Genomic DNA, 14,651 nt, shown 5'->3' with positions numbered 1-14,651 from the left:
TACATTTTAAAAAGGCAAATGACAAGAATACACAGACGATGCTTTTATAAAGTTCAAAATTAACAAAACTACATATAGACTATTTAGGGATAGATGTATCTGTGGTAAAACTACATAGAAAAGAAAAAGAATGATTAACACATAACTGGGAAGTCACACAGAGGACTGCAGACACTGGTAATGCCTGTGGCTATATGTGTTCATTTTATTTTTATTACTATTATTTGAGACAGAGTCTCGCTCTGTCACCCAGACTGGAATGTAGTAGCATGATCTCAGATTACTGCAACCTCCGCCTCCCAGGCTCAAGAGATTCTTGTGCCTCAGCCACCTGAGTAGCTGGGATTATAGGTGTACATCACCATGCATGGCTAACTTCTGCATTTTTATTAGAGATGAGGGTTTCATCATGTTGGCCAGGCTGGTCTTGAACTCTTGGCCTCAAGTGATCTACCTGCCTTGGCCTCCCAAAGTGTTGGGATTACAGATGTGAGACACCATGCCCAGTCCATTTTATTTTTCTTTAAACTGTAAATACACATTTTAATATATAAATATATACATATATATTGCATTTCTTTATGACTTTTTCCTCACAATGAAGTATAAACATTTTTAAAGACAGTAAAAGAATGTTTACCCTTTGACAACTGTGTGCTAAACAGCTTTCACCTGCCTCTTTGTCAGTTAATTCCCATCAAAAATGATAACTTAAACCTAAATTTTCTGACTTCGAGGCCTCTATGCTCTCCGTAATCACAATAAACTGTTAATGCTATCCCAAATTTCATTATAAGCAGGTCCTACAGATTGCATTTGAAAAATCCACCTGTAAACTCGGGTGCCTAATCATTTTCCTCCTTGGAAGTTTCCTGTCCACAGAAGCTATGAATATAGAAGGATATACTGAGGCTGGGGTACAACCAAAACAGCATTTCTAAGTCAATTTCAAAAACTTCTTTGTTATAAAAAACAAAGGGAAATGATAAACACTTCAATTTCCCTAGCATTCAAATATTTAAGAATAATTATAATAGTCACAACTAAATTCAAACTTGATTTTTCTTGTTGCAATCTAAATATTTTCTTCCATATTTGAGTGAGTTTATGTAAGTTAACCATAATTCCTCTACTTTTAAAAAGACTTTCCAAATAACTACTAAGAAAGCAGTACCTTCCCAAACATTTTCCTACATGGTAGACACAATGACAATGTCTGTACACCATGATAGAGAAAATGGAGGAAACAACCAGAGAAGAAAACAGCCTGGGGGCTCTGGTGGGCCTAAGGATGAAAGGGATCAAGATTGTGGCTAATTTGTCATCCACTGGTGGTAGGCTGGTTGGGAATCCTTGAAATAGAGTAATCCTTTAAGGTTTACTCTTTCAACTTTTTTTTTTTTTTGAGACGGAGTCTCACTCTGTCACCAGGCTGGAGTGCAGTGGCGCAATCTCGGCTCACTGCAAGCTCCGCCTCCCGGGTTTACGTCATTCTCCTGCCTCAGCTTCCCGAGTAGCTGGGACTACAGGCGCCCGCCACCTCGCCCGGCTAGTTTTTTGTACTTTTTAGTAGACACGGGGTTTCAGTGTTAGCCAGGATGGTCTCGATCACCTGACCTCGTGATCCGCCCGTCTCGGCCTCCCAAAGTGCTGGGATTACAGGCTTGAGCCACCACGCCCGGCCTACTCTTTCAACTTTTGTATTTGTAATTAACTGCCTACTTCACTGGCAGTGTCCTTTACACAGTATTTGAAAGAGTATACCGGAGAAAAATGAGTTGTATATTTAAAAAAAAAAAAAAAAAAGGGCAGGGCGCAGTGCCTCATGCCCGTAATCCCAGCATTTTGGGAGGCCGAGGCAGGTGGATCACGAGGTCAAGAGACAGAGACAGACCATCCTGGCCAACATGGTGAAACCTCGTCTCTACTAAAAGTACAAAAATTAGATGGGCGTGGCACCTGTAGTCCCAGCTACCCGTGATGCTGAGGCAGAGGCAGGAGAATCGCTTGAACCTGGGAGGTGGAGGTTGTAGCGAACCGAGATGGTGCCACTGCACTGCAGCCTGACGACAGAGCGAGACTCTGTCTCAAAAAAAAAAAAAAAAAAAAGAGAGAGAGAAAATACAGAATGAGGGTAATAGAGAATCAAAATAATATTAAAATTTAGAACTTCAATACAGTCACATGTCAGTTAATGATGGAACATTTTCTGAGAAATGTGTTAGGCATTTTTATTGTTGTGCAAACATTAAAACTGAGTATACTTACACAAACCTAGATGGTGTATAGCTTACTACACATCCAGGCTAATGTTAAGACCTTTCTATCATTGTGTGAACATCATAATAGAGTATACTTACACAAACCTAGATGTTATAGCTTATTACACATCTAGGTTATACGGTATGACCTATTGCTCCTAGGCTACAAACCTGTACAACATGTTACTGTACTGAATGCTGTAGGCAACTGGAACACAACAGTAGTATTTGTGTATCTAAACATAAAAAAGGCAATGTGCTGTGCAAAAACATTATGACAGCACTAGTTGATAGGAACTTTTCAGCTGCACTATAACTCTTATGGGACCACTGTTGTATATGCAGTCCACTGTTGACTGAAATGTTGTTATACAGGGTATGACTGCATTTTCCATAGCTTGTCTTATAAAGCTCTATTTCTATTCTTATCAATTCTCTGATGACAGAATCTACTAAAAATCTGTGACAGTTCTTCTGTCTCCTAGTTTTATGATCTTAAGCAAGTCTATACCTCAGTTTTCTCTTCTGCAAATGGGGTACTAACCACCTTGAATAACAATGTAATATTGTGTGTGAAGCATCCAGAATAGTTCCTGATGCAGCACAGGCAACCAGTAAGTGCAAACTTCCCCTTCCTCCCTCAAAGGATCTTTTTTTTTTTTTTTTTTTTTTTTTTTTTGAGACGGAGTCTTGCTATGTCCCCCAGGCTGGAGTGCAGTGGCGTGATCTCGGCTCACTGAAACCTCCACTCCCGGGTTCACGCCATTCTCCTGCCTCAGCCTCGCAAGTAGCTGGGACTACGGCGCCCGCCACCACGCCCGGCTAATTTTTTTTGTATTTTTAGTAGAGACGGGGTTTCACCATGTTAGCCACAATGGTCTTGATCTCCTGACCTCATGATCCGCCCACCTCGCCTCCCAAAGTGCTGGGATTACAGGCGTAAGCCACCGCGTCCGGCCCCTCAAAGGATATTTTAAAATGTAATGCTTCTGGATCAAAATTATGCATCTAAGAATTAAATTTTTAAAATTCCCCTGTTTACAGCAATGGGATCCTAAAATAAAACATGTTTTATGACGCTCTAAGCTGACAATGCTTAGGAAAAGTGTGGTTAAGTCCTACAGAGACAGACTTGCGATTATTATTTTTTTGAGATGGGGTCTTGCTCTGTTGCCCAGGTTGGAGTGCAACGGCATGATCTCGGCTCGCTGCAACCTACACCTCCTGGGTTCAACCGATTCTCCCGCCTGAGCCTCCCAAGTAGCTTAGATTACAGGCACCTGCCATCATGCCAGGTTAATTTTTTTTTTTTTTTTTGTATTTCTGTAGCGACAGGGTTTCACCATGTTGTGATCCACCCGCCTTGGCCTCCCAAAGTGCTGGGATTACAGGTGTGAGCCACCGCATCCAGCCCAGACTTCAAATTATTAGGAAAGCATATATCTCCAAAGTGTATGCTTCAATTTACTAAGAAAGCACATCATTCCAAACACCAATGGGAACTCAGTGGTTACTCATCTTTGGGCACACACAGGATCAGGTTTTCAAGGTCATGCTAAAGAATTTTACAGATAAAAGTTTTCCACATCACTGAATGAGTAGACTGAGCTAAGGATATATCTTTTTTATGTTTTCTATTTTTTAATTTTTTTTGAGATGGGTCTTGCTCTGTCACCCAGGCTGGAGTATAGTGGCATGATCTCGGCTCACTGCAACCTCCACTTGCCGGGGTTCAAGAGATTCTCCTGCCTCAGCCTCCCAAGTAGCTCGGACTATAGGCACGAGCCACCATGCCTGGCTAATTTTTGGTATTTTTAGTAGAGACGGGGTTTCACCATGTTGGCCAGTCTGGTCTCTAACTTCTGACCTCAGGTGATCGGCCCACCTTGTCCTCCCAAAGTGCTGGGATTACAGGCAGAGACACCATGCCCAGCCAGGTGTATCTTTTGATAGCTATTTGATGACAGCTATCCCACCACCCACCCTCAGTGAAGATTAAATTGAGGAAGGAAAGTACCCTCTCACTCCCACATAAAACCAGCAGATTCAGTTTGCCCAGCCACCAGTTCAAGCCACAGGAGGTTTTACTGGCTTCACCACAGACCTCAATGCCAAAAATTACCATTGCATATTGAATACAGTGAGTAACTGTCTACAACAGTCTAACTGAAAAGACACTGAGAAAGGTTGCAAATCTTTCAGAGGACACAAAATGGCAATATGGTCCCAGAGTGAGATTAAATTTTGTATCAAACCAAGTATCTACAGAAAAGTTACTTATGCCCTATCTAGGCTGGGCCCTGTGGCTCACGCCTGTAATCCCAGCACTTTGGAAGGCCGAGGTGGGTGGATCACCTGAGTTCAGGAGTTCGAGACCAGCCTGGCTAACTTGGTAAAATCCCATCTCTACAAAAATAAATAAATAAATAAAAATTAGCTGGGTGTGGTGGCGTGTGCCTGTAGTACTAGCTACTCGGGAGGCTGAGGCAGGAGAATCACTCAAATGCGGGAGGGAGAGGTTGCAGTGAGGCAAGACAGCCCCACTACACTCCAGCCTGGGCGACAGAGCAAGACTCCCTCTCGAAACAAACAAACAAACAAGTACTTACGCCCTATCCTTTTCTTGGCTCCAAAACCTGAAACTATGGTAGAAATTAGATTTTATTTTGTGTATAATTTTATCGGTATTTCTGAGCTTTCAAAAGTTAAACGACAGAAAGTTCTCCAGTTGGCATAACAAATTAATACAGTACTTTCAAAAAGCAGGGCATGGTGGCTCATGCCTGTAATTCCAGCGCTTTGGGAGGCCAAGGAGGGAGAACAGCTTGAGGCCAGGATTTTGGGGCTAGCCTGAGCAACGTAGTAAGAGCCCAGCTCTACAAAAAATAAAAAATGAACTAGGTAGACATGGTGGCACACACTTGTGGCCCTAGATGCCTAGGAGGCTGAGGTAGGAGGATCGCTTGAGCCCATGTGTTCCGGGTAACAATGAGTCATGACTGAACCACTGCATTTCAGCCTGGACAACAGAACAAGACCTTGTCTCTTAAAAAGATAAATAAATAAATAACACTTGAGAAGAGATACGAAGATGCTATACTAAAAAACGTATCTGTGAGAAAATGTAATAAAAGGTTACTATGTTATCCATCTAGCAAAACTTTATGAAGAATCTATAGCATAACATCAGGGCCCAACTTTTCAATTTTGCAATAATGAAACTGTTAAAGCAAGTAGTATGACTGAGTTCTGTCAAAATAACACACGGAACACGTGCAATGAAAAGTGACAGCTTACTAGCCAGGCAGTTAGAATACAGATAGAATGACGAAGGACCACCACAAATAGAATAGCAAAAGTTTTGCTTTCCAGACCAAAGAATTCACAACTTCAAACAAATCAGCATAGCTGTGGGCTATGGGAAAACAATACATGTGACAAGTTTTCTTTTCTTGAGCTCACTTGGGGCACACTGCAAGTTTAAGGCATAGTTATTAAAAAAAAAAGGTATTAACAGTATGGTCTAGAAACAGTGGCTACATATGCAAACAGCGGGAAGGACTATATTAACAGAATCATCCTAGATCTTTGCAACCAGAGGATCTTGCTGATTTACACATTTTAACTGGATTCCTGTGGGGGGATGTGGGAGGGAACCAGATCAATTAACCTGAAACTTCATAAGGCATTGCAATTATAGCACTTTCTGAAACTACTAGTATAAAAATATCCTTGCTTTTTGCATTAAATCTTTTTAAAAAGCTTCTTGGAAAGTCTCTTTTTAAAAATCAAATCGGCCGGGTGTGGTGGCTCATGCCTGTAATCCCAGCACTTTGGGAAGCCGAGGCAGGCAGATCACAAGGCCAAGAGATCAAGACCATCCTGGCCAACCAACATGGTGAAATCTCCTCTCTAAAAAAAAATACAAAAATTAGCTGGGTGTAGTGGCGCACGCCTGTAGTCCCAGCTACTCGGGAGGCTGAGGCAGGAGAATGGCGTGCACCTGGGAGGCGGAGCTCGCAGTGAGCCGAGATCGCACCACTGCACTCCAGCCTGGGCGACAGAGCAAGACTCTGTCTCAAAAAATAAAACAAAATAAAATAAGGCTGGGCGTGGTGGCTCACGCCTGTAATCCCAGCACTTTGGGAGGCCGAGGCGGGTGGATTACAAGGTCAAGAGATCGAGACCTTCCCGGCCAATAAACATGGTGAAACCCCATCTATACAAAAAATACAGAAATTAGCTGGGCATAGTGGCCCACGCCTGTAGTCCCAACTACTCTGGAGGCTGAGGCAGGAGAACCACTTGAACCCGGAGGGCGGAGGTTGCAGTGAGCCAAAATAGCGCCACTGCACTCCTGCCCGGGCGACAGAGGAAGGTCTCGAAAAATAAATAAATAAAATAAAAAAATAAAAATAAATCAATATTATTAAGAGACAAAACAGTCTATCAAATAATTCAAGAAGCACTGAGAAAATAAGCAGCAATCATATGTAGGAAATGTATTAGCATCATTTTTAGATAACTCTAACTGCTTCTCATTTTTATTACACATTTCAAACATGACTCCAATCTTTTTTGCACATTATGAAGTTATAGCTTATTGCCTTACAAACTCTTCAGAGTCAATCTGTTAACTGGATGATTCAACGAAGGAGCTCACGCTTAGGTTTTAAAATTCTAGCCACTTACTAGCTCTGTGACTTCTTACAAGTTACAAGAGTGCACTGTGACCTGGTTTCCTCCCCACCACCAAAATCTGAGGCAAACTACAAATTCTTTTAGCTTATTTATTTTAAGTTCAGGTTTTCCATTTAATGCCCTCTCCTATACTCAATTCAAAATTTTAAACATCTGGTTATTTTAAAAGTTCTGACCAAAAAAAAAATTGTGAATATATTTCAAATAATGAGTACATTGGCAATAAATGAAAAGGAGCCAAAACTAAACAGTGAACACGTTTTGAGACGTCTAAAAATTAAAATGATTGAAACTGGGCTGCCTAACAAAATGAATGCCCAACTAATTCAAAAACATTTTTACTTCTAAATAAAAAGAATGAATAATACAATGGCCACATATACATGCCATTGATGTCTCTGTTTAAGCTACTCAGTGGAACAACTGAACAGAGAAATGGAGATAAATGTGGCGAGCAGGACAAACGATAAAAAGCAGATACCAGAATAAAAATGAAATTACAACTGTGAAGAGTGGAGGAGGAAAAAGCAGAACAAAGGAAGAGCTACAGCCCTACTCCATGCCCAAGGAATAGGAGTCAAAAAGGGACTCCTCTTGCTGTGTGAGACAGTAAGAAAAGTCCTTGCCAGCGTGAGACAGTAAGGGGCACCTCTAGTTTTCTGGCTTCCATGCCTCCTTCCCAAGAGTAAGTATTCTAGAACTCTGTGTGCTCCTGACAAGATATCCCAATGGCATTCACATCCCTACCACTATTAAAGCTTTAAGACCATCAAAACTAATCTCAAAATCCCTTTATTCATATTTAAATCTGCCACCACATGAAATTTACAATTTCCAAATCATTCCTTCTCCCAAAACAATGCTGAACATCCTCAATGACTAAAGCCATTCTACTCACTAATCAGTTAGTCAGTCAGTCATTAGTTATTAACAAAAGCCCCCTTACCCATTTATCTGCTCACTGGAGTTTCACTAAAACTTAGCTCTCTTCTGAGGACACTGCTTCACCTCTCTCTTTTAGGAGATGAATTTTTCTTTCCCACTGTCCCTGCGACTCACTGCCAATTCCCATCCACTGACTGGCCCTCCTCCCCAATGCCTCCACTCTGAGTATCATGTTTTCAGGCTGTACTAGATAGACTACACTCTTCCTTATTGTAGATATCTTCTTTGTAAGCAAATTCTTCCAGAAGCTGATGTAGATATCTAACGACCGCAGTTGCTCTCCTCATTTTAATTTTAGCTCACTGCCACTCTTTCCAATACTCCTGTCATAATTCTCGGTGACTTCAGTATCCACACGGATGATCCTTTGGCCTCACAGTTCACTGACCTCCTCTCCTATGGTTCTACACTCTACCCCATCTTAGAAATTCACTGCCAGGATTGTAAACAGACCATGTGATTGATTACCCAAAGTTGCAGTCCCACCACAACCTTACTTTCCAAGCATCTTACTCTTCTACCACTAGCTCCAATCTTTTCATTTTAACCCATTTATGCCTGAGGTTGCAATTTTTTGAATTTTTGCAATCAAACTTTGAGCAGTAGAATATAAGTAACTTCCACATGCTTAGCATTCCAATAATGGACCACTAGGCATAAGTTAATCTCTCTAGTAATCTGAGACTAACAATTACCTTGGTGTGAAAGTGGCATCATGCTTATAATGGAAGCATGTCTTAGTTTTTGGAAGTTACATTTTGAAGTACTTTTTTTTAAAGTGTCATGGTGCCTGCAACTTTCTATCAAATATTTTAGTAAAAGAGTTGCCTGTACTTACTGTCTCCAATACCTCTCTTCCCATTCTTCCTTCAAACCACACTACTCACTTCCATCCCCCATCATCCCACAAAAACCATTCAATATCACCAGTGAGCTTCACACTGCTAAATCCAATGGTCATTCTCAGTCTGCATTTTATTGACCCATATTCTCACTGAAATGCCTACTTTATTGGCAGGCTGAATGCCCCACAATTCTGAATTTCCTCCTGCTTCTCTGATAGCCTCTCCAGCTGCTTGGAATGGTCCAGGCTCAAGTCCTCTACCTCTAGATGCCAGAGTGCTCCAAGGATCAGCTTTTGAACCTTCCCTTTTTTTTTTTTTTTTTTAAACCTATACTCACTACCTGGTTGTTCTTATTCACTTTCAGAGATTTATACAATGAAGATTCTGTAATTTATATCTCCACTAGCCCTGTACTCTTAACTGTATACCCAACTGATTCCTTGACATGTCTGTTTAGGTATCAATGGGCATCTTGAGCTCAGTGTATGAAAAAAAAAAAAAGAATTCTTGATGCTCCCTTGCAAACATGTTCCATCCACAAGCTTCATTATCTGAAAATTACTCCAATAGCCATTTGATTGATCTCCCCAATTTAGTCCTTGCCCCCCACTTTAATTTACTTATCTATAGCAGCAAGAGTGATCCTGTTAAACATAAAAGTCAGATTTGACTGATCCTGAGCTCAAAACTCTCCAGTGGTTTCTCATCTCAGTCACAGAAATTCATGTCTTTATAATGGCCTACAAGGTCTTCATGTCTGGCTCCAAACTACCTCTCTGATCTCAGTTACTTCTCTCCTCCACTCTAGTCACACTGTTCTCCTTGGATTCCTCAAACACAAGAGACAAAGTATAGCTTCAAGGATACTCCTTTGCTACTTCCTCTGCTCACACAGTCTTCCTGGGCCAGGATCACTCCCTGACCTCTAATTCTTTTAGATCCTGGTCAAATATGTTTCTTATGTATCTGTCACCTGTTTGGTCTCTCCTTCACCAGATTATAAGATCTGTGAGTACAGGGATTTTTATGTTTTGTTCACACAGTGTATAGAATAATTCCTGGCACGGAGTAGGTGTTCAGTAAGTATTTGATGGAATAACGAAGGGAAGTTGGGGTTCTGGAGAATGTTGAGTAGAAAAAAGACCAGCTATCCATTTCACTAGTATCTATGAAGCCAGAGATAGCTAAGAAAAACAGGACTTTCATCATATTTAATATTTTAAGATTATAAACAAAGAAACATGACATTATTTATTTCTGGATGGAATTTCATATATAGTTTATATTCAGCTTGCATTATCTACAAAAAATATTATGTAGATTAACTGGACTATTAATACAGGGGAAGTTATATAAAGAGAGAAAACTGATGACACTTCATTTATGCATGTATTACAAATTCCCCAACAAGGTACATTTCTTGATGAAGGCCCAACTGGCTAATTATATGCATCACCTTATCTACCCATTAGTTAAGTTGGCAGGATACCTTTAGCAATGCATTGAGATAGGAAATATAGCTCCACATACATCAAAATAATTAATAATAACTTTCTTTAAAAATTTTATAATTCAACATTTTTACTTATTTATAATCCTAATTAATAAAATCATATTATCACATTTCCATAGGAACTAAAATATTGATAGAAAGAGTAGCTCATTCCAGTTGTTATACCCACGAACCTGTTATCAGTTCCCTTAACACTTACCCTTAAAAGAAATTAAACTCCTCATGTACTATACTGTATAACCCAATGTAAAAAGGTAGAAAGTTTAAATAGTCTAAACTAGAATTTCTTTGGAAAAATCAAACAAAACCATAACAAATGTTAGTGATTAAGAGTACTTATTTTCCTGAAGAGATTAATATTTTGGAGATTCGAGCTACAGAATCAATGAATGATATGGTATAATCTCACACTGACCCTCTGTGGTTTACTGAAGTATAACATCAAAAAAGTCCTGAGGTTCAGGGTAACTGTTACCAAAAACACACATTTCTTAAGACATAAATTCACTGAAATACACACGTCATGAAAGTACTTTGTAGTTTATAACGTTTATAAGTATCTCTAAGCAAAAAAGGTATTATTAGTTCCAAATTCCATACGAATAAACTGAGGTACAGAAAGACTGTTCAATGATCGTGTGTGTGTGTGTGTGTGTGTGTATATATATGTGTGTGTGTGTGTGTGTGTATATATATATATATATCACACAGAAAAGCCCTTTACACTTGTATATGCATGCGTGCATGTACCAATACCCCATTAGGGGCCTTCAAAATATTACAGTTTAAGACTTTTGAAAACTCATCATACATTAAAATATCAATTTTCCCCTATTCAATTAAAAGTAAAAAATACATACCCAATGTTGACAATAATTCCGTGAAACTGACACTCTTACTGATTGTTGAAGGTATTATAAGCTGGTACAACACTTTCAGAAAGCAATTTGGCAATAACTTAAAGACACAAAAAGTATTCTGCCCTTTCTTAGTAATTCTATTTCTGGGAAACTATCCTAAGAAAATAATTCAAAATATGGAAAAAGTTATAGGTTATTTATAACATCCCAGATACCTGGCATCTGAGATTTAACATTTGAGGTTTTGACACTGGTAGTTTTAACAGCTTGTGAGAGAACCACAGGTTGATCTACAGCACATGTAAAGTTGCTGTGTGAGCAAGGAAGTCACGTAACTAACTGGTGAGTTAAGCCTGAATGTTAGTATCAGCTTCTCATTGTGGCCTGGTTGTTCTCTACTAGTCCTGGCATGGTTGGAAACATTTCTAGGCTGGAAGAGACGAACAACACACCTTTGTTTTAAAAGTTTTTAAAATTAAAAGGCCCTGAAAAAGCAAGCAGTTACTTGGCTGCTGATGAAAATGAAGAGATTTAAGAAAAGCTTGATATTTTAGGGTTTGAAATCTGTCCTTTTTTTTTTTTTTTTTCAATGTTGTAGGTCCACTGTAGTGAAAGATTAGAAACTTAATCAAATATTCAACGACAGAGAAATGGTAAATTAAACTGTAATCTTCTTAACCAGTGGTTGAATTAGGATAGTGGAATTACAGATGATACTCTTTCATTTTACATTTTTACTTCATAAGGTCAACATTACCCTAATACCAAAAACCAATACAAGAATGAAAAACTACAGATCATATTCCTCTTTGCCACAAGTACAAATATTTTAAATAAAATATTACTAAATTAAGCTAGGAATATACAAAAAGATAAGGTATCATAACCAAATTGGGGTTTATCCCAGGAAACGTAAGAATTGCTTAAACTTTCCAGTTACAGATAACAGGTATAAATACCACTTTTAGGTATTTGCCCTACATAACTATGTTTTGTTTGTTTGTTTGAGACAGGGTCTCATTCTGTTGCCTAGGCTGGAGTGCAGTAGCATGATCACAGCTAACTGCAGCCTCAACCTCCGTGAGCTCAGGTGATCCTCCCACCTCAGCCTCCCCAGTAGCTGAGACTACAGGCATGCGCCACCACACCTGGCTAATTTTTGTATTTTTTTGTACAGATGGAATGGTTTTGCCATGCTACTCAGGCTGGTCTCGAACATCTGAGGCTCAAGTAATCCACTCACCTTGGCCTCCAAAAGTGCTGGGATTACAGGCGTGAGCCACTGTGCCCAGTCTCAAAATTATGTTAATAAAGATGCAATCTAGATGTGGTCCACTTAGTGTGGGAACCTATATCATATATCTGTACCTTATAACTGGCATTATATATTTCTGAAAAATTTGCTATAGAACACCTCAATCCAGTTTATTTTAGATCTGCTTTCTCAAACAGACAACTGAACACTTCAATTTTAAAATGTTCATATTAAAATATATTCAATAAGCTCATTCTAAGATTAGAATTAAACTACAATGTATTCAACTTAAAAGACAGAATTCAACATTTCTTGGAATCGTAAAGTCAAGGGACTCAAGTAAAATATTTCTTCACAGACATCTCTGAGTGGCATGATTATGTAGCCTTATTGTGGAGATTTACTGACACAGAGAGCTCAACCCCTTAAAGCAGCCTTCAGTTCTTTTGTGAGATAATTCTAATAACATAGAGAATTCCTCTTTATATTATTACATTAAAATCTACCTTCCTTCAACTTTTATCCAGTGGCAGTAGTGCTAACCTGTGAGGTAATAAAAGAGATTAAGTCTCCATTTACATATTCTGCAAGTATTTAAAAATAGCTGTTAATATCACTTTTTAGACTTTTCCTCTCCAAGCCAAATCAATTGAGTTCTCCCAACCACTTCCTGCAAAAGCCAAACATTTAAAACAAATGGGTTGCAACACAGCGCTTCATTCCTGTAGGAATATGCAGCAGATCATCCTAGCAAATTTACTACAATAGCCAGTGTCCATCCTAGCAAATTTACTACAACAGCCAGTCAATCCTCAAATATCAAAATACACTAATTTTTTCCCAAATAAAAACCCATGTAAACAAATGTTTTATTCCCACTACAAAAGCATGCTACTTGTAAAAATGGAATTGATAACAGAACACTTTTAAGTTTTAAGCAATGGTATTCCTACAACTAGTTAGTACTCTTTCTCCTAGAGACTAATACAGGCTAAAGAACTGAATCCTTATCCAAAAATACATCTGGTTTTAAAAGTTATACATATATATAATATAAACAGCAGTAACCTACAAAAACAGTATTGGCTGCAAAAGTCCATGCTGATTTGCCCAGCACTGTTGAAAAAAATGTGTACAGTAGTCCCCAACTATCTGAGGAGGATACATTCCATGACCCATAGTGAATGTCTGAAACCGTGGATAGTACTGAACCCTATAGATAGTATGTTTTTTCCTGTACATCTATAGCTATGATAAAGTTTAACTTATAAATTAGGCATAGTAAGAGATAAACAATACCAACAATAAAATAGAACAATTATACTGTAATAAAAGTTATGTGAATATAATCTCTCTTCCTCTTTCTCTTTCAAAGTATCTTACTGCACTATACTGGGTAACAAACTGCAGAAAGTGAAACCATGAAAGAGGGGCAACTGCTGTTTACTAGAGAATGATCCCATTTATCCCAGCTTTTATCTTTGTTTAGCTTTGACATGGTTGTAATTAGTTTTGTATTAGTATTATTTTACTCTACTATGCTGTATTTCTTTGACTATTTGCAGCAAGACTGAAGATGGAAGACTATGTAATACATATTTTGTGTTAGGGAAACCGCATGAATTAAGGACTAGTGGGGGTTATGGAAGAAAAGGTCACTTAAGAATTAAACATATTCAAAAGAAGTGTAATAACTTTAGAATACATGGTGCCTGGATTCAAGTTTCCAGATCTTGAGAATACAGGCTCAAACCTAGAAAAGGCTACTCTGATAAATGGACAGGAATAATTTATAGTTAGTAAATCAAAGAAACCAATTAAGAATAAGCTGGTAACAGTCTAAAATGCTAGTCATTAAGTTAGTTATATGGTGTATGCAAATACGATGTTAAGGTCCTCACCAAAACATTTCCAGCTCCTTCATATTTAAAATGTACTCAACATACTGAAATTGGAAAAAGAGAAAACATTTAGTAACTAATTCTTACCTGGAACCCATTTAATTTCCATTTCCATGTCATTTTCTTTGCCTTTCTTTTCTTTCTCTTGAATAACCTGCAAGAGCTGCCTGTATTTAGCAATTTGTTCTTCATCATCCTTCTGACTTTTCTTTGTTTTCCCATCTTCTTCTACATTGACTCCATCATCACCTAATGAAAAGAAAACTTCACTTAACACACAGAAACAATTCACTTCTAACTCTAGTCTTCAGATCTTATGGTCACTCTCTTCTAAGAGATGCTGCTAAGACCATAGGATATCAAAATCAGA

At 38.7% G+C, this 14,651-nt stretch overlaps 1 protein-coding gene across 4 annotated transcripts in view; it reads right to left on the bottom strand.

Moving 5' to 3' along the window:
- Window positions 1–14,651, bottom strand: part of ESF1 (ESF1 nucleolar pre-rRNA processing protein homolog) — a 68,839-nt gene that overhangs the window by 30,900 nt on the left and 23,288 nt on the right. For all 4 annotated transcript variants that reach the window (XR_012419116.1, XM_015457778.3, XM_045362481.2 and 1 more), the window contains exon 9: window positions 14,369–14,530. Coding sequence is in view for 3 of the 4 variants with exons in the window: in XM_015457778.3 (XP_015313264.3) it covers window positions 14,369–14,530 (162 nt within the window). In the remaining variant the exon portion in view is untranslated. The remainder of the gene's footprint in view (window positions 1–14,368; window positions 14,531–14,651) is intronic.

Source organism: Macaca fascicularis, chromosome 10 (genome assembly GCF_037993035.2).
Source record: "Macaca fascicularis isolate 582-1 chromosome 10, T2T-MFA8v1.1".
NCBI classification, from domain to species: Eukaryota; Metazoa; Chordata; class Mammalia; order Primates; family Cercopithecidae; genus Macaca; species Macaca fascicularis.
Note: the sequence above shows the minus strand (reverse complement) of the source record. Positions and strands in the feature narration are given on the sequence as shown.